This window comes from Staurois parvus, unplaced genomic scaffold, assembly GCF_062004578.1.
Source record: "Staurois parvus isolate SC_StPar_1 unplaced genomic scaffold, SC_StPar_1.0 ptg000346l, whole genome shotgun sequence".
In the NCBI taxonomy this organism is placed as follows: Eukaryota; Metazoa; Chordata; class Amphibia; order Anura; family Ranidae; genus Staurois; species Staurois parvus.
Genome location: NW_028318142.1, coordinates 1,385,138 through 1,409,387, shown reverse-complemented (window position 1 = coordinate 1,409,387; position 24,250 = coordinate 1,385,138). Strand labels below are relative to the sequence as shown.

The 24,250-nt window shown below is 39.7% G+C and overlaps 1 protein-coding gene across 2 annotated transcripts in view; it reads left to right on the top strand.

Annotated features, from left to right (window-relative positions):
* LOC149456878 (1-phosphatidylinositol 4,5-bisphosphate phosphodiesterase eta-2-like) overlaps positions 1-24,250 on the top strand; it is a 225,061-nt gene that overhangs the window by 92,413 nt on the left and 108,398 nt on the right. For both annotated transcript variants that reach the window (XM_089684347.1, XM_089684346.1), the window contains exons 8-9: positions 9,863-10,021; positions 15,585-15,620. In XM_089684347.1, coding sequence (XP_089540473.1) covers positions 9,863-10,021; positions 15,585-15,620 — 195 coding nt within the window. The remainder of the gene's footprint in view (positions 1-9,862; positions 10,022-15,584; positions 15,621-24,250) is intronic.

The window sequence follows — 24,250 nt, the reverse complement described above, 5'->3', positions numbered from 1 at the left end:
ATATTTTGTGTATAGATATAAAAAATGTTAAATACCTTCCCCCCCTTTTTTTATAAGTGATCACATGACCTCTGTGCGCAGTTGCATAAGGAGCTAATAGAGCTGAGGGAGGCAAAGCTGCAGTACACTGGTCTTCCAGTGAATGGCTGTGCAGGAGGGGAGGGGGTCAGCACAAGTCTGATCATTGGAGGAGAGCACACTGAGGTCTCAGCACAGCTAGAGAATTGACCCCGCTGTGCTCTCATACCTAGTGTGGTCAGTTTTTGATAGGAGAGCAGAGGGACTGGTAGGAACACAAGGGGTTTCATACAAAGGAAGCATGAAAACAGGATCCTTTTTCATACAAGTATGTGATCCAGCAGGTTTACATATTGTTTTAGAATTTTACTCTAGAATAGAAATGGTAAACAATTGTACCTGGCAGTATAAATGGGCCTCATGACTAACAGCGTGCAAAAACATAAAAATGGTTGTCTTTAATGCCAATTGCAGCCCATCAGCTGCTTCCATGAATCACATTTCAGTATCTCACTATTTTCCCAGCATAGAGCATGGTTTGGTAACAAACAATGTGATTTCAGATATAGCTGTGACTTCTGTGTGCTTTATTTGTGCTGTAGACATGCTAATATTGTGGATTCTTATTGCTGGAACAGATTCTGTCCTGAAACTGTTGTCATCTCTGTCTGCATGCTCTTTTTAGTAGTATTTATTTTTATCTTGTGTGTCCTAGTATTATGAAACAGATATACTGTATCTCAGTCCCGGCACGTACAGCCATGCTAGAACAAATAAGTTACTGAAGCCTTCTTTATCAATATCTACAGAGTTCATTTAAATATCTTTTTAAACTTGGAGTCCAACATCTGCCTTGGTCAGCTTTCCCCAGCCCTGATGAAGGGGTTGCCTTAAAATCCCGAAACATGTTGATTTACATTTTATTAATATGAATTGTCTCCTAAGGATCTTTCGTGGATGTGAGCTGCCTAACCAGAGAAATTGATCTTATTGGTATAGTCTATTATTTTCATTTTGAGATCAAACCTATTGCTTTGTATCCAGCACCTACTACATACACCTTCAAATCCAAATGGTCTTCAGTATCCCTGGCTGTATGCCCTACCCTAATGATTAATGTTATTCATAACAAACTGCAACAATTAACACTGACCCAAACCCTTAACCTGTCCTTTAATTTTTATTCTTGGCACGTGATCTAAACTCTACATACTAGGCTACCCCTTACCTTACTTGGCTACTAAACTCAAATAGTGTTAACTTCTTGACACTATACCTAACCTAAAACATACATAAATAGTGTTGCACTAACTCATACAAACATAATAGTCCATAAACAGATTCAAAGGTGATAGTTCAATCAAAATATGAAATATAAATTTAAATATAAAGTGCTTGAATGGTGAAAATCAAATAAGGTGCTTGTATGGTCAAGAATCACTACGATGTGCTCCGGATAAAAAAAAGTCTATTTGAAAAACACAATGCTCCACCTTAACTTAGTGCTCCTCCACTAAAAATATATATAAATGACAGCTCACCTCCTACCGTGGACCCATAAATTAATACAGGTCAACCAAGCATGGTAGCTCCAAAAAGATGCTCTAGATGGCAGCAGAGAGCTGATGACAGGCACCCCTTCAATGACTGTCAATGAAGGGGTGCCTGTCATCAGCTCTCTGCTGCCATCTAGAGCACTTTTTTGGAGCTACCATTCTTGGTTGACCTATATTAATTTATGGGTCCACGGTAGGAGGTGAGCGGGCCATCCATATATATTTTTAGGCTGAGGAACACTGAGTTAAGGTGGAGCATTGTGTTTTTCAAATAGACTTTATTAATCCGCAGCACATCGTAGTGATTCTTCACCATTCAATCACTTTATATTTATATTTCATATTTTGATTGAACTATCACGTTTGAATCTGTTTATGAACTATTATGTTTTTATGAGTTAGCACAACACTATTTATGTATGTTTTATGTTTTATGTGTGGGATCACCTTTTAAGTGTTATTGCAGCGGCTCTATTTTATTAGCTTATTCACTAGTTTGATAGCGCACATTGTTTGTTTTTTATTTATTTACTATACCTAACCTAACTTTTAGTCCTCCTGCAAGCTGGACATTTTTACAGCTGCTGTTTTTGGCTTTTGTCGTTTTTTTTTCTCTACAGCCAGTAAACTCCCCAGCATGTTATCCTATGTGTCCATGCACACATAGGCTTTAATCAGAGGTTTTTGGCAGGGACGTTTTTTGGCTGGAAAAAAACCTCCAGAACTAGTGGTTTTCTAGAGGAGTTTTTTAGCTGTAAAAATGCTCTAACATGGCAAAATGTGGTAAAATGCAGCAAACCGGCATTTTTGGACCTTTTTAGTTTAGGAAAATGCTAATGCAAAAACGTTAAAAACCGATGAAACATTTGCATTTTTAACACAGCTAATTCTACCAGCGTTATTTAAATGCCCAGTGTGCATGGAGCCTTAATCTTGAAACTAATTTACCCCTATAGGTACATACATACTACAACCCCAATTCCAAAAAAGTTGGGCGCTCTGTAAAATCTACATAAACAGGATGCAATGATTTGCAAATCTCACAAATCCACTTTATATTCCCATTCACAAACAGAAAACAGAAAATGTTTAAACTGTAAAAATATACCATTTTTTAAAAAAAAAGTAATTTTGAAATTGATGGCAGCAACACGAAAAAAGTTAGGACAGGACAATGATTACAATGGTGTAGCATCCGCTCTTTTAACACTCTGTAAACATTTGGGAACCAAGACCAGTTGCTGGAGTTTTTGGAGAGGAATATTGTCCCATTCTTGCCTGCTATAGGATTTTAACTGCTCAACAGCCTTAAGTCGTCTGTCATTTTTTTTCTTTTCAAGATGCACCAAATTTTTCTAAATAGTGACAGGTCTGGACTGCAGGCAGGCCAGTTAAGCGCCTGGACTCTTCTACTACGAAGTCATGCTGTTGTCATAGATGTTGTCATAGATGCAGTATGTGGTTTCCCATTGCGGTCCTACTGAAATATGCAAAACCTTGAAATGACCTTGTCTGGATGACAGCATAAGCTGGTCTAAAACCTGGATAGATCTTTCAGCATTGGTGGTGCCCTGCAGATGCACTATTGCACACCGATACCATCAGAGATTCAGACTTTTTAACTGGGTGCTGATAACAAGCAGAAAATCCATCTCCTCCTTAGTCTAGAGGATGCAGAGCTCATGGTTGCTCAAAAGAATGTCAAATTTTGATTCATCTGGCCACCAATCCAATTTGCAACAATCCATTTTAAATAGGGTTTGGCCCAGAGAAGATGATGGCATTTCTGGATCATGTTCAGATATGGTTTCTTCTTTGCATGATAGAACTTTACCTTGTATTTTTGAATGGCACTGCTGACTATGTTCACAGTGATTTCCGTCTATGTATTGTATGTGGTTACAATGCATTAGAATGCGGTCTGTACTGTGCGGTCTAAAAAGAAAGCCCAGCACTAGCTATGTCTTTGTTGACCACTCCAGCAGGCTGAAGATTTAGGCAATACCATCTTTACAGGAGAAGAAGAATGTTTTTGTGGATGAACAGTCAGTGCTGTTGGGGCTGTGTGATCTATTTGCCAGTGGTATCTATGCTAACTGCTTCAGATAGATCACACCACCTCAACAGCGCTGACTGATCCTAAATTATTGTGAATGAACAGTCTGTGCTGTTGAGGCTGTGTGATCTATCTGCCGGTGCTGTGTGTGTATGTATGCTAACCGCTTCAGATAGATCACACAGCCCCAAAAGAACTGACTGTCCATTCACAAAAGTATAATATCAGTTAGCACTGGTAGGGCTGTGATCTCTCTGCTGGCTTTTTGGAACCATGCACAGCACCAGCAAATAGATTATACAGCCCTGACAGCTCTACGTGATTTTCTTGTGAATGATCAGTCAGTGCTGGCGGGGTAGCTGGCTCACTGCTCAAAATCCATTTTTACAGGGGGGGAGGTGGCTATAGTGCTGGCTGTAGGAAGGAATGCCCATAAATTGGGCTTTAACCTGGGAGCTATAGCCACCACTGACAGCACTAATACTAGCAATTATTTCTAGTAATAATTGGCTTTTACTACAGAAAATGACAATGGATCAAAACTGGACCAAGTGCAATATGCAACTAGATTGTTTTACTTTTTGGTTCTAGTTCTTTTTGAGGGTAAAAGGTCAACTGTTCAGGCTACTGCTTTGGCAGAATTTACATTTTTAAATGTTCGCTATAAGATAGTGAAATCTTCACTTTGAGTCCACTTTAAGAGAATTTTTGTGATTTAGTACGCTATTCCATTCTGGCATACATATTTGTGATTAGGAATAGAGTGCATCTACCGAATTAGTTCATATGAAGTACATGAACGTCAAGAAATCATCATGAAATGAAAGTTCACTAGTCAGATTTATTAGTGGCTGTGACATATCTCTGGATGAGGGTTAGGCTAAGGCTAATAATGCAATCCTTTGAGACGAGCTTTGCAATTATATAGTAAAATAGAATGGATTTTAGGTTTTCTTCATTATTAGTCCATTTTTTCTTTTTGGCTGGAAGATATTTAGTGCTGCGGGTGCTGAAATCACATTCCTAACTGATTCATGTGAAGCTATTGTATTTCTCCAGCTCATCCATACAGAGTTTTTTTTATACCATGAATAACTATCTGAAAAAGTTCAAATATTGCTCTTTACTGCCAGCAACATTTAAAATATTAATCCGCAAATGTAAGAACTTCTTAGACTGATCCCATTATTCAAGAGCAGTTTGCAAGGAGATTTATGAAAATGTATTCAATACTAACGAATAGAAAGTTTTACCTTTTACTTTGATAAAAGTCTCCAGATAAAAATCATTTTAAATTTCTGTCAATGCTTGGAACGTTGGTCATGACATTTCGGCAGAGGCACAATTATGCAAGTTTCTATTGTTTGGCAAACTCTACATTTCATCAGCGCGTCCTGCCACAATCTCATCTACATTACATGTACAAGATATACTTCTCATAGGTCTTTATTTAAAGCCCAATGCTAGCTTTATTTTTTAACTTCCCTATGGAGTAAAACTGCAAACATAAACTTTTCATTTGTATGGGTTTTTTTTTTTTTAGTGATAGTGTCCTAGCCCCATGCAGGGGAGGACTGACCATTTGGAAACTCAGGCACTGCCCGAGGGCCCGGGGTCAGTAGGGGGCCCCATGAGATGCCCCTGGTACCAACTTAAAACAATTCTCTAGGCTCTGACCTACTTATACATGCCATCCCACAATGCTTCACTCCTCTCCATCCCTAAACCTGTACAGGCTCTTGTTGACTGGTGTCAAAGCTTACACATGTGGATGAGGTCACAGCCCCAACCTCATGTAACAAGCAGGGGCGGACTGACCATTTGTAAACTCGGGCACTGCCTGAGGGCCTGGGGTCAGTAGGGGGCCCCATGAGATGCCCCTGGTACCTTTTTCATAGGCTTTTTTGAGTTTGGGCAAGGACACGGGCCCCATGATCCCCTATTGCCCGGGGGCCCCATGAGTTGCCAGTCCGCCCCTGGCCCCATGCCTAGCAACCTGCTGAAAACTTGGTTCACTGTGTTCTGTGTGAAAGCAGTGGTCCAGATCTTTACAGGTCTGATATGTCCCCTGCACTGTGCTCCAATCAACAATGCTGCTCAGTGAGTGTTAGGAGCGGGGGATGTTGAAGACCGCCATAGTTATAAAATGCGAAAAACACCCATTGGACTCTATGGCCTGAAACTGTGCATATGCTACACTTCATAGTTTAACTGCAACAAAGGCACTATTGACTTTGTTGCATGAGTAGCTAATCTATGATTTTGCTTCACACAGAAACTGTCTATGGTTGTACCTGGATTGTTAAAGTGTAGGGGATAATATTGAAGTAATTTTAGGTGAAATTAATTTTATCGCAAAACGACTGATTTTTGACAAAGGGAAACACTTTGTTTCACTCACCAAGCCATTAAGGCTAAGATATTTATTTTTGGAGAGTATGTTTAGGGTAGTTTAATCAAATACATTTTAATTTTTTAATTTGTTCTTTATGTGATTATTTGTGCTCTGTTGTGTTACATTTGTATTTGACTTCTTTCAATATTGGTTTTCTTTCGATGGAAAAATGTCCAATAATAAGGCTAGATTAGAATCTGTTATTTGGCACAAAATCCAGTCCAGGACAGTTGAGAGGCTTCTGTGAATCTTGGGTACCATTTATAGTCCATTGCATCTTTAAAAAAAAAAAAAACACACTTTTGCTTTCTGCCATTGACTCTTAAAAGGTGATATTTCACCAAAATTTATCATCACCATTTCCTTGGTGGCAACAGTGCAAGAGACCCCAGGTAAATTTTTGAATTTAGGTCACAGTTAAATTGGTTGTAAAGGCAGAAGGTTTGTTTTTTTTTTTGCATGAATGTTTTATATGCATGTATGCTCTTACCTGAGCCAATTTTTGATCCAGTGATGTGCACAACAGCAGTGCTCTCTCCCGCCTCTTTGGCTCAGAGGCAGCAGCGGGAGCCATTACCAGTGAAGAGAAGCATGGGGCAGACCAAGCCGACTGTGTGTGTAATATCTGCATGATCTGGATGTGTAGACCTGCTATGATGAATTCACCATGCTGTAGAATGTAATTTCTTTTAGTAGACAGCGATCCCAGAAATGTATATATACTCCCTGTTAACAGTCCAAATGTGTGCTATGTATACTGCCAGCTAGGATAGGAAAGCTATAGAGCTGTTATAGGGTGTTGTATACTTTGTTATATTCCTAGTGACTACTGGGTGCACGAATGGGAAAGGTGTTAAATAATCGCAGACAAAAGTGTTGTTTTAGCTGCAAAGAAGTTGCATTTCTGCCCATTCAGTTCTGAGATTCAAACCGCTCTGCTACACAGCATAGTCCTGTCTGGCAAGAGCAGGAGACCTGCTTTTTTCTGCTGCAGTTAAGCTATACTTACAGGTCTTGTTCTTTCCCCACCTAAGGGCTGGACAGTGAAAGGAGAAGCTGCAAACTGATGAGCTCATCTCTCACTCTGCTCTCTCCTCTTATCAGCATGTTTCTTGTTCAGACATGAGCACTGCAACACAACCGTTTGGCTCCTTATGTTGATTTTCGCTCTCTTGGTCTGATATCTAGTCTATCTATCTCAGGCTGATATCTAGTTAAATTCAAGCACTTACACTGGTTGCTTGTAAAAATGTGCATAGATCGGTAGGATTAAGTCAATGCTTTTAATGCAGGGCTTAGTTTTGCCATGTTTAACAGCTTCTGCGGCGCCCTATAACAGAAATACTGCTACAGGGTGGCACGGGTGTGCAAAATCACGTGTGTGTATATACATGATTTTTCAGTTTCAGATACTGAGCCACCATTCGTTCCCTCGGCTGTCAATCACCGAGTCCCGGCAAGTGATTTCTTGCCAGCACCCTGTGATCGCTGAGTATCTCCAACAGGGGAGAGACCTGTGTATAAACAACAAAGATCTCTCCCCTGTCAGCTCCTGCACACTGCTTTGTATGGCTCTGAATAGCTTGTGTAATTGTCAGTTAAAGTAACACAGTGCCGTATCACAAATAACGGCCTGGTCAGCAAGGGGGGTAAATCCTCTGGAGGGCAAGTGGTTAAAAATTTAAAGCCCACCACCCTATATAGTGTGTGCAGTAGTGTATTTTGGTTTTGTGATGCCCTAGGCAAGACTAAAATCGCACCCCTTCTAAATTTCTCCCACCCTTTCCTGTTTAGGGCCCACCCCTTCATCTGTAAACTCTGCCCCTTCCACTGTAGGCTCCACCTCTTCCTATTAGAGCTCCATCCCAGGAGACGGTCAGAGACTGCGGACAGGATACAGGAGAGGGTCCCCACAACCCCTCCCCTTGCATCAGGGTACCCAAGTTTTGCCTCCTTAAATCAGGGTCCCCAGAGTCCCCCCTCAACATTAGGGTCCAAAAAGCCCCCCCCAATAAATCAGGATCCCCTTTAAATCATGGTCTCCAGAGTCCCCCCACCTTATGTGCATCAGGGTCCCCATAGCTCATCCCCTTATATCAGGGTCCCCCAGAGCCTCCTCATTAAACTAGGTTTCCCAGAGTCCTCCCTCCTTACATCAAGATCCCAAAAGTCCCCCCAATACATCAGGCTCAGTCCATTACATCGTGGTCTCCAGAGTCCCCCCCCAACTTACATCAGGGTCCCCATAGGCCCTCTGTTTACATCATGGTCCCCCAGAGCCCCCCTCCTTAAATACGGGTCCCCAGAGTTCCCCTCTTCCCTTACATCAGGGTCCCAAAAGTCCCCCCAATACATCAGGGTCCCCCTAGACATCATAGTCTTCAGAGTCCCCCACATACATCAGGGTCCCTAAAGCCCATTCTCTTTAATTTGGTCCCCAAAGTTCCCCCTGCCCTTACATCAGGATCCCCCAAACCCCCCTTACCTCAGGGTCCATTCCATTCATTCCTCTAGGCAGCTACACGAGCTGGAAGAAGTCCTGTCCTTGCCGCCCTCCTCCTCCTCTGAATGTTGCGGCCTGGGGGCAGGGCAAACACCTGATTGGTTATTAGGACCGCCAATGTCCTAGCAAACAATCACGTGCTTTTCACGCCCCCATTAGCGCTGACAGTGACAACCCAGGGCAGAGGCGCAGCGGGCCATCCCATCTGCCCGAACCCCCCACCCGAGCACACATGAGTCCGCCCAAACACAGCCAAGCATGTCCCCCTGCCCGAGCACACATGAGCCCACCCTCCTGCCCAAGCACAGCCCTTGGTAGATGGCACTGGTCCCTTCTGCCCCTGTTGGGGAAATTTGTTCTTTTTTGTGTCTTGATACCATGTGTGTCAAAATGTCTTTGGAATGGGAAACAACATACATGAAATTTTTGGATGTTAACAGTAGACAGGTTCTAATCCTTCCCCATATAATCACACACAACCGTTTGGCTGAAAACTTGGCACTTTAAACATTTCCAGAAAGGAAATATTTCTATTTTTGTTTTTCCTTTAACTAGGTAAAATAAAATTCTCCAAATTGGCATCAATATTTCACTTTATTTGAAATATTCTTATATTTTGTAATCAGATAATTCAGATTAAACAAGCACTTAAAAGTAAGATCTAGCTTATATTATTTTAATTGGTCCATAGATGGAACTAAAGCAAGTACTTTAGACATGGTTTTATAATATGCCCTACATCATGCTACCTAATTATTTCCTATTAGGTTACACAAAAAGGAGACGTATTTAAATTTTTCCTTAAAAGTTATCCTGTCTAGACTATATGACTAGAAATCTTTTTAAAAATGCATGAACCTCTCTAATTTTCCTATGAAGTCCTTGCTAAATTAATATTTGCAGACGTTTCATCCAGCAAATTCATTAACAGTCTTTCAGTAAAGACATTGCATTTTCCATGGCTTCGACAGATCTGTAACTGCCTCCTCCTTAGAATCGCTGCCTGTGACTGTTATAATATTGCATGCATCATTACTGGTCAAGTGAATGCCCATCAAAGTATCGGTGTGTCTATGATATGCAATGCATCATGTGCGGATTGCCTATATACTATGCAGGAAGCCATTCTGCACACCATATCAATAAGATGCAGCCTACCAGGCAGCCGCTAGTGTCATCACTCCGTTCCTACCTTATTGATAAGCTATTGGTGCACAAAATGGCTACATCCATTGTATATGCCTGACACAATTGCCAATATTTTTTAATTTTATTTTTCTTGTAAATGAAATGGACAGTGGCCAAATTTCACCCATCTGTTTACATATCTGTAGGCTTCCACCAATAGGAAGCAAGTGGAAAACATAGCTAAGAAGAGACTTGACTCCTTGATGAAGGAATCCAAAATCCGAGACTGTGAGGACCCCAACAATTTTACTGTCACCACACTGCCACCTTCCGGGAAACGCAGCCAAAAAGCCGAGTTAAAAAAGGTGCAACACTTTTCTTTTCTTTTTTTCAGCATTGCAGAACTTGTGTGGCAGAATCTGTTCCATGATATTTAAATTAATTCTAATCTAGTTTTGGCTTAATATGTAATTATGACATATTTAAAGCAGACTTCTACTCAACTGTTCCTGTAAAGGAAACCTGTCATGAAAATAAACATGGAGGCTGCCACTGCTGGAATCTCCTACTGATGGTACAAGTTGCCTAGCTGTCATGTTGACCTTCTTAGATCACAAAGGGTGCTTATAGGGGGTTCTAACATCCTTTTCCTGACATGCATATTTGTTCCAGGTGTCCAAACTGAGAGGCACTTAACTTGGTGGTCTGCCAACTAGCACATTCAGGAGGAGGTTAGCAAATGCAGCCCCATATTTGCCTCAGGACAGTTTACTTTTGAGCTTTTGTTGAGTCATGTCCTTTAAAATGAGTAAAAGAAGGGCTGAAATACTTATGTTGCTGAGACATAATGCTGCTTCACGTTTCCTCAAGTGCTGTTCACTTGATCAAAAACCTAGGCATTGGTGCCGTGATTTTAGTAAAATCAAAATTTAGCGTTCAATGGCTGATCCTCCCCTCCTGGTCACACGAGGTTTATGCAGCAGCATTTCCTTCAGGAATGGTAGGCCGTTCAACCCTTCTATTTATGTACTCTAGCAAGATTTTTTAAATGTGTGTACAGATCCTCTTTAAATACAAATACCTGTTGGTATGATCATGTTAAGCTGGATAGCAATGTTCACAAATGCAAGTCTTTGCAAATGACCCAAACCAAATTTGTGAAAACCTAAAACTGTGAAAACTATTCTGGTCCTAAAAATCAGTTACCAAATGATTGGGTTTGAAAAACTAAAAGTGAGAATTGTGATTAATATGTTAATTCACCACGGGCTCAAGAAGCTTGCAAAACTAAATCTAAATGTTTCTTCAATATTTAGCCATATATTTGTGATGTTGCTTCCAGGGAGTTCATATATATAGTGCAGTTTGTATTTTTGTTAAAGCTTAATATTTTCCCCACTTTAGAAAAATGGAAAAACTGATTGTGGGAGTAATAGCCACCAGACCCTGGCCTAAGTCTTCTGCCATTCATCTGTTTGGTATATAATTCGTTGTGTTTTCTATTTTTCCTATTTACCTTAGTCAAAGAGAGCTATTCTGAAATCTCCAATGTCAAATGCTAAAATCCTCAGAAGAGAGTATCTGCCACTGGTCATTAACCCCACCTGAAAGTGCTTTCCAATTTTTGATTGCATTTGAAAATGTCCATTACATTTGGAATTCTAGCTAAAAAAAATAAATTTAGTCATAGACAAAAATGTTGGCACCCCTGCATTTCTGTCTGATAATGCACCACTTCGCCCAGAAAATTGTTACATATGTTTATGCATCCTCATGTTTATTTCTTTTGTTTGTATTGGTATGACACAAAAAATGGAGAAACAAAAAGCAAAATCTGACACATTCCACGCAAAACCCCAAAGATTGACTGGACAAAATTATTGGCACCCTCAATTTAATATTTGGTAGCACACCCCTTGGAAAAAATAACTGAAATCAAATGCTTACTGTAACCATCAACGAGTTTCTTACACCTCTCTACTGGTACTTTGAACCACTCTTCTTTCACCAACTGCTCCAAGTCTCTCAGATTTGGAAGGGTTCCTTTTCCCAACTGCTGTTTTGAGATCCCTCCACAGGTGCTCTGTGGGATTTAGATCTGGACTCATTGCTGGCCAGTTCAGTCCTCCCCAGTGCTTTGTCTGAAACCATTTCTGGGTGCTTTTTGACGTGTGCTTTGGTTGATTGTTCTGCTGTAAGACCCATGACCTTTAATGAAGACCCAACTTTTTGAGACTGGGCCCAACAATGCACCCCAAAATTCTTTGGTAGTCTTCAGATTTCATAATGCCATGCACACGGTCAAGACATCCAGTGCCTGAAGCAGCAAATCAACACCAAAACATCAGTGAACCTCCACCATGTTTGACTGTGGGAACTTCACTGTAGGGTATTCTTCACTTTACAGGCCTCATTGCTTTTTCTGAAAACAGTAGAATGATGGGCTTAACCAAAAAGCTGTAATTATGTTTCGTCTGTCCACAGCACATTCTCCCAAAAGGGTTTTGGCTTCCTCGGGTAAGTTTTGGCAAACTCCAATCAGGCTTTATGTTTCTGTGCCAGCAGTAGGGTCTCCCTGTGACTCTTACCACAGCATCCCTTTTCATTCAGATGGCGACATATAGTGCGAGCTGACACCATTGTACCCTGTGCCTGAAGGTCAGCTTGAATTTGTCTGAAACTTGATCAAGGTTCTTTAGCCAAAATTCGAATAGTCCTTCGCTTGCAATCTTTCTTTTTTGTCCACATCAAGGGAGATTAGCTACAGTGCCATGGACTGTAAAACTCTTGACAACGTTGTGCACAGTGGACACAGGAACATTAAGATCTCTGCAGATGGACTTGTAACCTTGAGATTGTCCATGCTTTTCCTCAATTTTGGTTCTCAAATCCTCAGACAATTCTTTGCTGTTCTTTCTCTTCTCCATTCCCCCTTTGGCACATAGAGACACACAACAGAAAGGTGAAGTCAATGTTTCACCATTTTAACTGGTTGCCAGTGTGATTTTTATATTGTTAGTACCTGTTAATTGATGCAGGTGAGTTTAATTACAAATTACAGGAGCATCACAAACTTGGAATATAATTATTTCTCACAATTTTGAGAAGGTGCCAATAATTGTGTCCAGTCTATTTTTGTAGTTTTGTGTGAAATGCGTCAGTTTTGGCTTTTTGTTTTTCCACTGATTTGTGTCATACCAATGCCAACAAAATAAACATGAGAATGCCTAAACATTTGTAATTGCAGCAATTTTCTGGGAGAAGTGGTGCATTATCTGACAGAAATGCAGGGATGCCAATATTTTTGGCCACGAGTAACTTTATGGCCGATGGATGCAGATTTTTACTGTTTATAAGATTTTCACTGTTTATAATACTCCTGGGAAGAACGCCACTTTCCCAATCCTGGCTTGGCTGTGGGCTAAATGTTCTGTCCTCACTAATATTGAAATGCCCATTAAAGAATTTTCTCAATATTTAGCCACTATGCCTCCTAAACCCATCCATGAATCCCACCAGTGGTACACAGGTAGTTGAATCATTTAGCTTGGACACACATGACTATCTTTATGTATATATAGCCATGCACTGTTTATGGGACATGAGAACAGGCTTTGGAAGCACTGTTTCTAATCAATAAAACACATGTACAGCACCTGCTTAACAAACTTCAGCGGAAACCTTTTATTTTTGGATTGTAAGGGAAGAGTTAAAATGTGTCTTGTTTTTGTAGGGGAGAATCACTGTGTACTTCATGTAGTGGAGCCTTGACAGAAATGAGTAGAAACCTCACCAAAAAAATAAGAAAAGTCTCAAATGTTACAGTTGTCATTTACTAGGGAAGTTGCACTCTACACCTCTTCAAGAGTCAATTGTAAAATGAAAGCTTTTTTTACTTTCTGTCATGGTGACAATGGTCATAGAACAAGCAGTGGGGAATGATCTCCCCAGTGGGGACACAGACTTTTGAACTTGACGAGTCCTCACCCTCACCTGCCTTATGCAAAACTATACAAAATTAAAAGTTTTCCACTGTAACTTAAAGTCAATGCCAGTTGCTATTACAATTACAATACATTATTACCTCACGTCAGTAATTGTTTCTCTAATAAGAAAAAATGAATACATGCTGTGCAAAGAAACCCCAACTGCCAGATTCCTTTCCTGTAACTTTCAGATCAGGAAAATTCAATTTATGTAAAAAAATCAATGTTTTTAATGCTTTCGTTCACACCAGATGTGCTGCATTAACACTCATTATAAAAAAACATAGTGAATACATACTGTATATTTGCTCTTGATCTGCATTTTGATGTCCCAAGTGCATGGAATGTATTTCTTCTAAACATGTATGAAGCACACTGCAAAGGCAAATGTGTTCAGTTACATTAAAACCAGCACTTCTGGTGTGAGTGGGAGCATAGGCATATGCTATGTCTGCTTCTGATTCTTAAGTCCTCTGAATTTTGGAGCAAGTGTAGCTTGTTGAATGACAGAATAACAAGATATGAAATTGAAGCCTTTCTATATTTAAAGGAAACGTGTACTGAAAGAAAAGCAGTATACAGCTTACTTTTGCTGACTTCCTTTTAAAAATGATAGTTTCCTAACTCCGTGCAGCTTCAATGGTTCCTGAATCAATGACAAAGAATGGGTGTGAAACGAGTAAAATTGGAACTCTTGATCTGCATATTTGTTCTAGGCAGCTGTGCAACAATTGTAGAAGGAGAGCCTTCATGTTCTCTCAGAGAATGGTACCTTTAAAGGAAAATTCCACTATCAGTTTTGGCTGTGGATCTATGAAGTTAAAGGAAATGTCTGAGGATAGAATAGGGCAGCTTCTGTAAATGACTTTCTCTTTGAAGTGGGGACTACCAGGTAGCCATGTGATCCTGGCTAGTAATATACTGGCCTGAACCAAGCATACAACTATTGAGATTTAAAAAGTTTGAAATCTCCTGACTTGCATGCTTGCATCTGGTCAACGAACCATTGAAATAATGAGCAGGTCTTGGGGAATACAAAAATGCCCAAAATGACTTTGTATACAATTTGTGATATGTTAGTCATACCACATTGGTGATCAGGGAGAGAGGTCCCCTTTATGCTGGTGATTATTGGGAAGAATGCCCATTACACGGTTGGTCACTGTAGTGCCCCCATACTTTGGGGCACAGTAGGGAGAATGATTCTTACTTTGGTGGTCAATGGAAAACTGACATGATCATTGGCACCAGTGTTACTTAACTGAGAAAAAAGGAAAAGCTCCACTGGCCCCATGACCCCTGGCTCTGCAAAGTGGCATTGGAGTCAGAACTATGCAGACACCATTAGGTGGGGGTTTATCCGCCACTGCTCAAGGAACCCTTTGTAGCCTCTGGAAGAACTCTAGGGTTCCATGAAACTCTGGTTGAGAAATACCGTTCCAATTAGTGAACCCAAGCTCGTTATGACAGCCTGAGTAGTTGCACTTTTTTAAAACCAGGTGAGCAATGGAATTTCCTATATTTCCATCCTCACAAATTGCATTTATAGATTGAGTCTTGGTATTTGCATCTAACAAACACTTTAGTTTTAATGCTTCCATTGCTTGTTATCTATGCCCCGACTGTTCTTCCTGTTCATTGAATATGGAGATGGAAAATCTTTTGAAACCTTTAGTCCAGGTAGCATAGATAGTCTAATAAAGCAGTATACCTTTTTACTATTCAACCTTCTGGTCCATCACCTCAAACCACTGTTGTTTATGTATGACCTATACTAAAAATAAAAAAAATCTCTATGGTGTATTGGTTTTCCTTTGCCAAGAGACAATGCGAATAAATGTTGTTAGCTGTCTTCTCCACTGAAGATTTTGATCTCATGAATACAGTATATCAATTATGAAGAAGAATAATGTTTTCTAATATTTTATCATTGTTTTTTCAGAAATGTAACTCTGGGCCTGTCGTTGAAAGATCTCTGGTAAGAATTACTTTTGTAGTACAAGTTACAGCAAACATGAACCCAAACCTTCTGATTATGCAGTAATAAAGTAATATGCGTAGATCTAGTGAAAAACATTATGGCTCATCCGATCCATGTCCTTGAACCTTGTCTATTCTTTGATTGGATTTGATACCTCAAATAGTTAAGCATTGCTGCAAATTTACTCTAATCTAATGCAAGTGCACGATTCAGTTGTAAAATGTGCAGACATCTGGGAGCTGAAATCCAGGCTAAACACAGCTAAATATACAGTACATTTATCTTACCTTCCAAAGGATTTATATTTCTGTCCATTCTAGACCTTAGATTTACAATGGCTAATTAGGTGGAGACATTCAGAGCTTCACCCAAAACCTATAAATCCCAGTACTATTTCAATGTGGATTTAATAATATTGATATCAACATATGCAAATACATTTGTAACATATACAGTAAGTGCCTAAAATTAATAAAAAAGATAATGAAGTAAATCTTATAAAGTGCCCCAGTATTGCATAAATAGTCTTTTGTTATTCATCAATGGTCTGTGATCTCCATTAGCAAGGTCCAATAACAATGTTCTTCAAACCAACACCTCAACACATGTGATCAGAGCAATGCAAAGTTTTAACTGACCGCTAAATCAGTAGAAGGTCAACAGCACTTTACGCCATAAAATTTCGACTATCGATCCTCTCCTTTACTCAAACAATGTTTCGCATTTCTCAGTAGGCAGGTGCAGATTAACACGAATCCCTCATTACACAAGAACACCTATATTGTGTTGTTATAAAAACATTTTATTAAAAATGCTAAAGTTGCATTCAGGTACACAAAGCAATTTCATCCAGTTATGGACTTTTTCAAGAACTCCTTGGAACTCTTAAAAAAAAAAAAAAAGTCCAAAATTGGAGATCCTTGAAGCTCTTCAAAAAAAATATATATATATATTCGACCAAATCAGGTTGAACAACTGAATGGCTGATGTCTTTACACCATTACAGAGAATCATGTGACAACTTGGAGGTGGAGTGACTTTTTTTTTTTTTTTTTTTTTAAAAACGTTTTTGCATTATTATGCTAGGGGAGTTTTTGTTTTATGGGGAGTCCATGTCGTACTGCACTTGCCAACTGAGGACAGTGGAACACCATCTGAGTAAGAAGAAGATTGATAGTGGAGATTTCACTGTATAAAATGCTACTGACCTTGTATTGATTAACCTCCCTGGCAGTCTAATTATGTAAACATTTTTGAATGTCAAAGCGGTACGTTGTTTTGCATGGAAATTTGTTGTTTTATATTGTAGGCCTGTAATTCTTAGGAATAACTCACTTAAATCTGTCCAAACAAGAGTCTAGTAAACATCCCAGGCATGATAAAGTTTGAAACAAGAAATCATAAATTATAATATAAATAATTATAAAAAATAATAATATAATAATACATTGACTTCAATAATGTAATCAAACCAAAAACACTGAAATTTGAAATCGAGCACCAAGTTTGCACATCACTGAGCTCAGTCGCATAAACGTCGCTGTCGTCACTTTCAGTGTCTGATGACGAATTTCCCCACAAATCACTATCTCTCAATTCTACAAGTGATTCTAATTCACTGTCGCTGTTCTCTAGCTGGGCTAAAACTGCATTTGACCTAAAGGTCCGATTTTTGGATGCCATGGACGTTTCTCAAGTTTCCAGGCAGAAAGAATGGTAAAAGTGCAGGCAGGGCACTGGACAAAGCACTAGGGACAACATTTAGGTGAAATGGTCTGATACAGTAATGTAATCCTAACAGATTACAATGTATTGTGTGTATATCAAGTTTTTACTTTTTTTTGAATCTCCCACCGGTTCTGCCCCCCTGTGTCAGGGAATGGAACCCGGAAGACGGATACTGGCATTGGCCGGAGGACACAGAAGAAGGACATCGGGGGATTGCAGGACAAGGTAAGGATTGAGGGATCACAGGACAAGGACTACAGTGTAATTCTGAGTGTGGCTTTTGGTACTGTAAATTAACCCCGAGTCACATTTGGGATTACCGCCAGTGAGGTTAAGGCTCCTTTCACACAGGGTGCACTCCACCTGCGATCTGCTTGTTCAGCAGGGGATCTGTCTGCGGATCCCTGCTGAGCAGGTGGATTAACAGACCTGTGTCTGCTTTACTTATGCAGAGTGGAAACAGCCCACTATCCTCTAGGGGCGGTTGGATGTAAACGGACAACCTGTCTGTTTACATCTGACTCCTCGTCCATATGTTTTTATCTGATCGGATTGGATGTAGGCGGGTGTAAACGGACACATGTCCAGCCTCCATACAGGAGACTGGAGGTGCCGATCGCATCCACCTGGAAAACGCACAGGCGGACCTGTTTGAAACATTTGTGTGAAAGGGGTCTTAGAGGTCACTTTAGTCTGGTGAGTTACCCTGATCACATGGGTAGAGGTGTTGGTATGAAGAACGTTGTTATGTAATCCTAGTTCTCACAATTTGATACATCTGATTTTTAGAGAATTTACAATATTTGATTAAAATATTCTGAATGCAAAAAATGATGTTTAGTACAATTTTTCCTTACGATTTATACAGTTCTTCCAGACAGCACAGTCCTTTCTTGCAGAGCAGGGTAAAAAATGTAAAACAACTTGATAAAAATGAATAAACATTAATAATTATGCTACCAATATAAGTGTGCACTGTAAATTCCCTCCAGCATTTTTCCTGTTTCTCCTTGCTGGAGGCTGCCATTTTTTTGCTACCCAGAACCCTAAGCAGAACCCTAAGCAGCAGTAAATCTTTAGGCTGTCAGCAGATCAGTCTCTACAAAATTGACACAATACTTAAAAATAGAGAGCAACTGAACATGTGCAAAACAGGGTGAGACAGTGTACTACTGGATTTTAAAGAGTATAGGGACCTATTTGTAATGTTTTACATAGCTATACCTGCAAAAAAGGCCAGCCTGAAGTGATCTAGCAGGACTTAATTTTCTGTCTAAAGTTCCAATTAAAGTAATGCTTACAGGTCTTGTCTCTCCCCCATTCTGTGACTGGACACTAAACAGAGAAGCAGCAGACTGATGAGCTTATCTTGATTTGCTCTCTCCCCCATCAGCATGTTCCTTTGTTACCATATGAGCAATGCAGTACAGCTGACTGGCTCCTTCATGGTGCTTCTCCCAGTCTCAGCTTTGCTGTGCAGGAGACTGCAAAAAGGCTAACACCATGTTAAATGCAGGTCTGACAATAGCTGCATAAAAATACATTTAATAATGTATTAGAAATGACAGAGCTGCATTAGTGTGCGTCTTATATCTGCTTAGGGTTCAGTATTGTTGGTGGTTGCTCTATAGACATTGTATCCATTATTTTGACTTACAAATAGTAATAAACCCTCTTTAGCTTAATACAATGAGCACAATAAAATAAACATTCATCAATAAACTATTTGTTTAAAGTTCTTACCTCAGCACCTGCAGTTTACAGCTTTCATTTCTGCTGGCTCTTGTTCTCTCAGTGCTGCTTTCCTGAATATCCAGTCTTCACAGGAAGGAAATAACGGTGGACAGTGCAGTCGCAAGGCAGTTTATTAACTTGGAGAAAGGAGGGGGAGGAGCAGGGGAGTGCCTTGCCATCATAGGCTACCTGGTAGTGTGTTTCTATTGATGCTACACAGTGTGGAAAGACACAACTCCTAGGACCTTGCATGAAAGGCTGGCTTCCCACGACGCTGCAAGAGAAAGGAATCGCCCTGAAACAGGAAATTTAGGGCAGCAGTCATGGCACCAGCATAACAGGAGCATAGGCAAGTAAATGATTAAAGCAAGGGTTTAATATCACTTTAATCATTTTGTGACAATTGCAGCCTTTCAGATATCAGTTTATAAGTCTGAAATAACTGAATAATAAATTCTGATTGGTTGTCGCATGCTACTGCATGTTATGCATTGATTTTTGGCATATTAAATAGATATTGTGAATATTGTCTTTGCAGATGCTCTACTACACAGTTCTTCACAAACTGAACAATGAAAAGTCAATGCATTCTTCATTGTCAGCTGTTGGCTACATAATACATTTTCTTGGAATTCTAGGTATTGTCAGTTGTTGAACAGACCAATTATAAATTCATTGGCTACATTGCAAGAGTAACAGAGAATGCTGAAGAGTGCTTGGCAATTACAGTTAACCCTCAAATATAATGAGACATGTAGCTGAGAAAGTTTAGAGCTAATTTAGCTAATTTGGCTTACAGTGCTAATGGTTCTCTTTGTCTTTTTTCCTTAATCATGATAAATATATTGTGTCTGCCCATATTGTCCACACCAATTCAGCCTGGCCCGTGCTCGTGGAGGCTGATTACAGTGCAGCAATATGTGAAGCCCTGTATCGGAGCAGCCCACACACTCTATCTCTGCTCAGCAGCCTCCAAATTACATGGTCATTTGCTCATTAATTAATGGACATGTTAATGAAGCTGCTAAATTATTTCTTCACATTTATGGAAAGTTGAGGGATAGAGACTGAATAGTTATATTTTGCTCCATTGTTTGATGATTATTATTTGAAGCTGGACTTCAAGCACAGATAAAAAAAACACACATTTAACACAATTATTTATTCATTAAACCATCATTAACTGTACATTTAAATTTAACTAGTGTAAGTACCTGTTTATACCAGTTTCTGTAAATCCTTGCACAGCAGCACTGGGAGAAGGAGGATCAGCGGGGATTTATTGTTTGCCATAGAGCTGTAAATGTATTGCAAGCATGGTGACAGGAGGAAAGAGCACAGAGATGATCTCAGTCATTCTCCAGTCAGCAGGCTGGGAGAACACCCTTCACCAATATTGTTCAACTGTTGTAAAGAAAAGTGAGGTCACAGATTTAGCTCTATCCGACAGAAAAATATAGGTATCGACTGTTGGATCTCTTCCATAAAGTGAGAATCCCAATCTTGTCTGATGAAAGACCATTAACTAGGAAGCTCTCCAAAAAATATAGAGCCCATAAACATGGCTTTTGTTCCAAAGAAGTCAACGATATTGGGAGGAATACATTCAACTGATCATTAGTGTTTAGTACCAGTTAATTAGGTCTTTCATATAGGCGAATGTCCACCCCTCTGGGGGTCCAAATGGGTTCCTTCATCAAGGCTTACAAAATGTTATGCCACATTCCAGAATTTCATAAGCCCTGATGAAGGGGGCTGTTTGGAAACCCAAAAGACGTTGGCCTTTTTTCTATATGCAAGAACTGTTACTGGACACTAGGGGGTTTATTTACTAAAGCTGGAGAGTCCAAAATCAGACTCCCTTCTGCATAGAAACCAATCAGCTTCCAGGTTTCATTGCCAAAGCTTCATTGAACAAGCTGAGGTTAGAAGCTGATTGGTTTCTATGCAGAAGGGAGTCTGATTTTGGACTCTCCAGCTTTAGTAAATAAACCCCTAATAGTCTAAATCTTTCCTCCCAAAATCTATGGCCTGGCTGTCCTCTTGTCTGGATCCCAAGATTGACAGAACAGATCTACCCTCACAAAGATGGCCTCAGGGGTCAAAGGATTTGCTGGAGGTGTTGAGTGAGTTCTTGAATTACTGGGCAAAAGGCTAGTTGTGTATACTAAAGTGCCCAAAATGTTCCGGATGCTCAAGAACTTGGTATGGGCAGACATATGAGGATGCATGTTTTTGATTTATAAGGGCAGTTTAGCTTCACTGAAATGACAAGTGTATGTTAATGGTGGATAATGGAGGCAGTTGTAACCAAAATAATAGAAAAATTTACCCTTGTCTAATTTTCTGGTGGTGATTAAAATGTTGGATTTCCCATCACTTTCTGTTGTAATGACAGAGGTCCATGAGACACAGAGAAGGTGAATCGGACAAGTAGGAACACACACAGCAATATAAGTTTGAAATAGGTTCTAACCCTTCCTTACATATACACAGTGTGTGTATGTATGTGTAAATAATGTGTTGATATATACTTTTTCTTTGGATGTACATAATTATACATACTTTAAAAACAATGAAATTTTAAAAGGTTACTGTATGTTCTACATCGCTATTTATTTTATAAGCCTGTAGGAGTGGCAAAGCTTATGAAGATGGGAAAGACTTCTGGATTAGTGCAATACTCCTGCATTTTTATCTATCCTCCTGCTGTGCTTTATTTCCAGACTTTTACTTTTCCTTTTTCATCAGATCAAATGTATAAGTATCACTCCCTAACACTCGCTGTTTGACCGTATACTTAGTATCAGGGAACCCAAGGGAAGGTTATAACACATGGATAATGAAAGTGGCATTATTCCCGTCTTTTATATTTTTTTTGTCCTGACAATATAATAAAGTGTGATAAGCACAGTTCTGCTTGATTGTGCCATGCAGGGAAATTTGGACCCTCGGGTTATCTCCTCTCTTCCCATTTACATTGGAGATATTCAGCGTTGGCCACATCAATTTGCACATTCTACTACACCAGATACGGCAGTTGTACAGTCATGTTCTCAGAGATGATATATCTCATATTCAGTACCTATGAAGTGAAAAGAATATTTTTCAGAATAATCTATTTCACGTCAGTAAAGGGATCTATAAAATAAATTCTATGAGTGCTATACCATTGAAGGATACACCATCTTGAAAAGAACATAACTTAGAAATCTGTTTTTAAAGGATAACCATGCTTTTTGTACAATTATCCTTTAACTGAACTATACTGATTGCAGAGCTATAGGTCCAACTCAGGGAGGGTGTTGGACCTTTGCAGGGAGGCCACTGCCTCCCACAGAGAACAAGGCTCCTTCTCTGCAACTCGTTGGCAAGAGACAGGTTTTTCTACTCAAGCTCTGACTGATTTCTAAAGAATACAAAATGTATGACTTTGAACTCAATTTGTTGTTCTGTATTAACCTTTTTTATTTAACCCTGTCATTGCCACCAACCTAAGTCTTACATCAGTGGAAGCGTGGGCCTTTAAACTGACTTTTAGCTTTCTGCTGAAAGTGATCATTTCCACATACTGGAATGTGACCCCCACCACCACCACACTTGTATCCAGAGCTATATTGCCTCCCGTGCAGGTCCAGGATGGCCATAGTGGGTGTCAGCAGGGACAACTGAAGAAGATCAGCCAACACAAGCATTTCTTCACTTCCAGTTTCAGCATTCTCATTCCTCAGTCATCTCTGCTTAATTAGCTGTGGTTGAATGCAGGAGAAAATTATGGATCTAATTGGTCACCTGATGTCTCATCAAAGAGAGCTTGTTACTTCAATTGTGCTGTCACATAGGGGTTGAAATAACACAAAATTTGTGAAAAAAAAATGTAAAGCGCCCCTGCCCCCATGTACATGCAAATATGAACATAAACATGCTTGTTAGGTATGCCTACACCCAAAAATTACAACTGGGCATAGTAGAGTGAGCGCAATAATTCTAGGTCCATCGTTCATGGTTATCGCTAAACCAATGACTGGTTTGTGCAATTTTAAGACTTAACATTTTTGGTATCTATTTACTTAAAGCAATCCCATCTTTTATATTTTGTTAAAAAAAAGTTGGAAAATATATTGTGCACTAAAATTAACTTTAATGTATGGATTTAAATCTTCAGGCCTAAAATGCATTTAACATGTGCAAAAAATGCAAAGACTGCTCTGGAGATAAAAAGTTTGAACCAAAAGTATTTGATGACTTTACCATCAAATTTCCCAACATTTTTACTCTTAGGTGAAAATAGAATGCTAAACGGTAATGTCACTTCAGCTTTTGGTTTGATACCTAGGTCTTGTTCTGATCCTAATATTCCTGTTCCTAAAAGCAGTGACTAGTCATAAAATCATTTAGGGCTCATTCACACTGCTCTTTTGCATCTAATTTGTAATGGGCTGCCAATGCCGAAGAATGGATCAAATAATAGACATGCAGCATTTTTCCGATGTAGCAAACCAAAAGCCTGGTAATGGGAAATGTGTTGAGGAGTCATTCAAACTGAATGGTACCGCAACGTGCAAACACATATATCAGCATGCATTGCCGTAATCCAGTTATTACCAAACCACACTGCATTGCAAAAGTGTGTTTCAATGCTTTGTCACGTGCCTTACTCTAATGGAAGGAAGGAGTACTGAGCTGGCAATCACTGTGCTGACCCCAAACAGGCAGGACTGTGATAAGGGATATTCCTGCAGCACATAGATGCTATGTACTGTTCACATTTTTGCTTTAGAGGTCAATGAATAGGGTAAAGATATGCACCGGGGGGGTTTCTCAAAATTAAAGCAGGCAAAATCCGGAGCAGCTGTGCACAGCAACCAATTAGCTTCTATCTTTGGCTTGTTTGGTTAAGCTTTGAAAATGAAAGATAGAAGCTGATTGGTTGCCATGCACATCTGCTCCAGGTTCTGGCTGCCTCACTTTTCGTAAATGTCCCCAATCATCTTCTTTAAAACGTGTACATAGTATTATACTTACAATATGCACATGACGCTTTATATTAAATGGTCACATCTATGCATACTTGCCAGCATTTTTTTTTAAATGTTTAGAAGCTTTTCAAAGAAATTGGCCAAATATACAGTACCTAAGAATCCCTTTTTTTGTGCTAGACTCAA